Below are 5000 nucleotides of genomic sequence, written 5' to 3'. Positions count from 1 at the left end.
ACCACCATCATCAACAACAACAACAACAACAACACCATCACCATTAACAACAAACACCACCATCAACACCATTAACAACCACCACCAACATTAAAACAACCACCAACACCACAGCCAGCAACACCACCAACACCACTACCACCAACACCACCATCACCATTAACTCCAACACCACCATCAACACCATTAACAAACACCAACAACAACACCATCAATACCTATACCACCAACACCACCATTAACAACAACCACCAACAACAACACCATCAACACCTATACCACCAACACCACCATTAACAACAACCACCACCAACACCACTACCACCAACACCACCATCAGCAACAATATCAACACCACTACCACCATCACCACCATCAACATTAAAAAGCCACCAACACCACTACTAACACCATCATCACTACCAAGTCAAGTCAAGTAGCTTTTATTGTCATTTCAACCATATATAGCTGACGCAGTACACAGTGAAATAAAACAACGTTTCTCCAGAACCCTGATGCTCCATAAAACAACATTCACAGTAACAGAAAACACAGGGCCAAGGACTAGTTAGAAAAATCCAACACTATGATCAACACCACTAACAATAATAACACCATCAACATCAACAATAAAGTTTTACTGATGCACAACATTAATACTGAGGAAATTGAGAGAAAATGTTAAGATCAAGATCAAATGAAAAAAGATGATCAGAGGAACAGTAACAGTGTAAACTCAGATTGTAAGAATAACTTACTCTTCTAGGGTTAAAAAACGTGTGATTGAGCTGAATGCACGATAGCGAAGACGGATATGAGTGCTGGGTTAAAACGTTTAATAGGGTAAGAAAGTTTTTATTGGGTAAGAATGTTTAATTAAAGAAATAGCAAAACTGTGGACAAAAAAATAACATGAATAAAAAACTAGATCAAAATTCAGGAGACAAACAATAAATAAAAGGATCTTAATAGCAGCTAAACTCAGTGTGTTACTCCGTGGAATTAAAACAAAGACATGAGGAATTGATACACACATGAATTAAACAAGGAAATGAACAACCGCTGTGAAGGAGACAACATGTGAAAACGAGGACCAATGAGAAGACAAGGGCAGGAGTCATGAATGAAAACAAAGATACACATGACTACACAGTAATGAAGATGGTCACTGAACACTGCACTTCAGCGTGACAGTTTTCCTCATTCTTATTACAAAACCACAGAGTATTAAAGTTTCTCCACTTTAACTATAATACTAACTATAATAAACCATAATAAAATGAAGCTAGTATAACTTGATTCTAATCTAATATCCTCTTAAAGCACAGTGCTGGACTGGGATTGGTCAGATGGTGTTGATTAATTCTCTATAACAGCGACTCTGACAGTAGTGCAGAAATTATAGTAATACAGGGTTGTGTCCATAGTAACAGCTGATCTACAGCAGACGCACCACAATAAACTGACTTATTTAAAATTTACTCATTGATATGGTGAAGTTTTCTGTAATTTCTGTAGGGAGTCTCCAGTGTCAGTGCATTGTGAAATACCTGGGGAAAAAAACACTGTCCACCACATAAAAGTCCTGCATGAGAACATCTCTGTCTGGTTTGGTCTGCTTTCCCACTGTATAGGCAATCCCCAGCTGAATCGCTCCTTTCACTGCCTCTGCTGTGGGCTGATAACACACACACCATGAATAAGGGAGGGAGTGAGGTGAGAGAGAGAGAGAGAGAGAGAGAGAGAGAGAGAGAGAGAGAGATGATGATGATGATGAGTGTGTAGCAGTACAGGAAGAGGATGTGATCATGTAAAGTTATAAAAGATAAAAGTCATATCAGGAACACAAACACAGACAGCAGGAAACAAAATGACAGAATGTAAACACCTACTCAGACTTTTAGGACATGACCGTGTTTGTGTATATTTGTGTGTTGCGTAGTTCTAATGTGTAATTTTCTATAATGAGGTTAGGAAGTGAGAACTGTGCTGTCATGGTCTGTGGTTCATTTGTTTATCTAGTGGAGATATTTAGTCTAAAAAACTGTGGAAGACTTCAGTTCATACAGGAACACAGAAGAACATTTATAGTACAACAGTGTGTCTTCTGAACCCGAATGAACACATGATCACTATCACTCACTCACTCACACACATGCATGCACACTCACTCATGCACACTCACTCACTCACTCACTCACTCACTCACACACTCACTCACATGCATGCACACTCACTCACTCACTCACTCACTCACTCACTCACTCACTCACTCACACACTCACTCACATGCATGCACACTCACTCACTCACTCACTCACTCACTCATTCACTCACATGCATGCACACTCACTCATGCACACTCACTCATGCACATTCACTCATGCACACTCACTCACTCACTCCTCCTCACTCACTCACTCACACACATGCATGCACACTCACTCATGCACACTCACTCATGCACATTCACTCATGCACACTCACTCACTCACTCACTCACTCACTCACTCCTCACTCACACACTCACTCACATGCATGCACACTCACTCACTCACTCACTCACTCACTCATTCACTCACATGCATGCACACTCATGCACACTCACTCATGCACACTCACTCATGCACATTCACTCATGCACTCACTCACTCACTCACTCACTCACTCACTCACTCACACACATGCATGCACACTCACTCATGCACACTCACTCATGCACATTCACTCATGCACACTCACTCACTCACTCACTCACTCACTCACTCACTCACTCACACTCACTCACATGCATGCACACTCACTCACTCACTCACTCACTCACTCATTCACTCACATGCATGCACACTCACTCATGCACACTCACTCATGCACATTCACTCATGCACACTCACTCACTCACTCACTCACTCACTCACACACATGCATGCACACTCACTCATGCACACTCACTCACTCACTCACTCACTCACTCACTCACTCACTCACTCACTAACTCACTCACTCACATGCATGCACACTTACTCACTCACTCACTCACTCACTCACTCACATGCATGCACACTTACTCTTGCACACTCACTCACTCACTCACTCACTCACTCACTCACTCACTCACTCACATGCATGCACACTCACTCACTCACTCACTCACTCACATGCATGCACACTCACTCATGCACACTCACTCATGCACACTCACTCACTCACTCACTCACATGCATGCACACTCACTCACTTACATGCATGCACACTCACTTGCATGCACACTCACTCACTCACTCACTCACTCACTCACACACATGCATGCACACTCACTCATGCACACTCACTCACTCACTCACTCACATGCATGCACACTCACTCACTCACTCACTCACTCACTCACTCACTCACTCACTCACATGCATGCACACTCACTCATGCACACTCACTCATGCACACTCACTCACTCACTCACTCACTCACTCACTCACTCACTCACTCACTCACATGCATGCACACTCACTCACTTACATGCATGCACACTCACTTGCATGCACACTCACTCACTCACTCACTCACTCACTCACATGCATGCTCACTCACTCACTCACTCACTCACTTACTTACTCACTGACTCATGCACAATCATTTACATGCATGCACACTCACTCACTTACATGCATGCACACTCACTCACTCACTCATGCACAATCACTTACATGCATGCACACGCACTCACATGCATGCACACTCACTCACTTACATGCATGCACACTCACTCACTCACTCACTCACTCACATGCATGCTCACTCACTCACTCACTCACTCACTCACTCACTCACTCACTGACTTATGCACAATCACTTACATGCATGCACATGCACTCACTTGCATGCAAACTCACACTTACATGCATGCACACTCATTCACTCACTCACTCACTGACTCATGCACAATCACTTACATGCATGCACACGCACTCACATGCATGCACACTCACTTGCATGCATGCATGCACACTCACTTACTCACTCACTCACTCACTCACATGCATGCTCACTCACTCACTCACTGAGTCATGCACAATCACTTACATGCATGCACACGCACTCATGCATGCACACTCACTCACTTGCATGCATGCATGCACACTCACTCACTCACTCACATGCACGCTCACTCACTCACTCACTCACATGCATGCACACTCACTCACTCACTCACTCACTCACATGCATGCACACTCTCTCATGAACACCCACTCACTCACGCACACTCACATGCATGCACACCCACTTACGTGTATGCACACTTAGTCACGTATATGCACACTCACTCACGTACACACACTCATGCGCATGCACACCTGCTCACTCACACTCACTCATGTCCCAATCACTTACAGACCCAATCACTTACGTGCATGCTCACTCACTCACTCACTCACACTCACTCACTCACATGCGTGCACATTCATTTACATTTACATTACATTTGCGGCATTTAACAGACGCCTGTGTCCTCAGTGACATACAAAAGTGCTTTGAGTCTCATGAATAAATCTACACTGGTACAATGGATTAAAAACTTAAGATAAATCAGACTACAACTCTGTGCAAACTTGGAAAGTGCTAATTTAAGTGTTTCAGTGTCAGGCGAAAGAACGTGCCGGAAACCGAAGTAAAATCCACAAAGATCTTTTTAATGAAGAACAAAAGGGCAAGGCAGAAGAACAGCAAACCGCAACAAAACTCAGGTTAAACTAACCCTGGTGAAAGCTGTGACTAGAGAGTGCAACAAACATACAGAGTCCCGTACACAGAGAAGAACGGAGGTTATATAGCGTGATTACTGATTAGGGCCAGGTGTAGATGATTAGTAAGTAGGAGAGCTGCTTGGAGTGATAGGAGGGTTTGGTGAGGGTGTGGCTGGTGGATCCCTGACATTCAGGAAGATAAAGGTCTTCACCTGTTGTTTGAAGATAGTCAGGGACTCTAGGGGAAGTTCATTCCAC

At 43.6% G+C, this 5000-nt stretch overlaps 1 protein-coding gene across 1 annotated transcript in view; it reads right to left on the bottom strand.

The window, feature by feature from the left end:
- pip5k1ba (phosphatidylinositol-4-phosphate 5-kinase, type I, beta a) overlaps positions 1–5000 on the bottom strand; it is a 16858-nt gene that overhangs the window by 10394 nt on the left and 1464 nt on the right. The window contains exon 2 of the mRNA XM_046861790.1: positions 1551–1678. Within this exon, the coding sequence (XP_046717746.1) occupies positions 1551–1678 (128 nt within the window). The remainder of the gene's footprint in view (positions 1–1550; positions 1679–5000) is intronic.

This window comes from Silurus meridionalis, chromosome 11, assembly GCF_014805685.1.
Source record: "Silurus meridionalis isolate SWU-2019-XX chromosome 11, ASM1480568v1, whole genome shotgun sequence".
In the NCBI taxonomy this organism is placed as follows: domain Eukaryota; kingdom Metazoa; phylum Chordata; class Actinopteri; order Siluriformes; family Siluridae; genus Silurus; species Silurus meridionalis.
The sequence above is the reverse complement of the archived record's forward strand: the minus strand, read 5'-3'. Positions and strand labels throughout refer to the sequence as shown.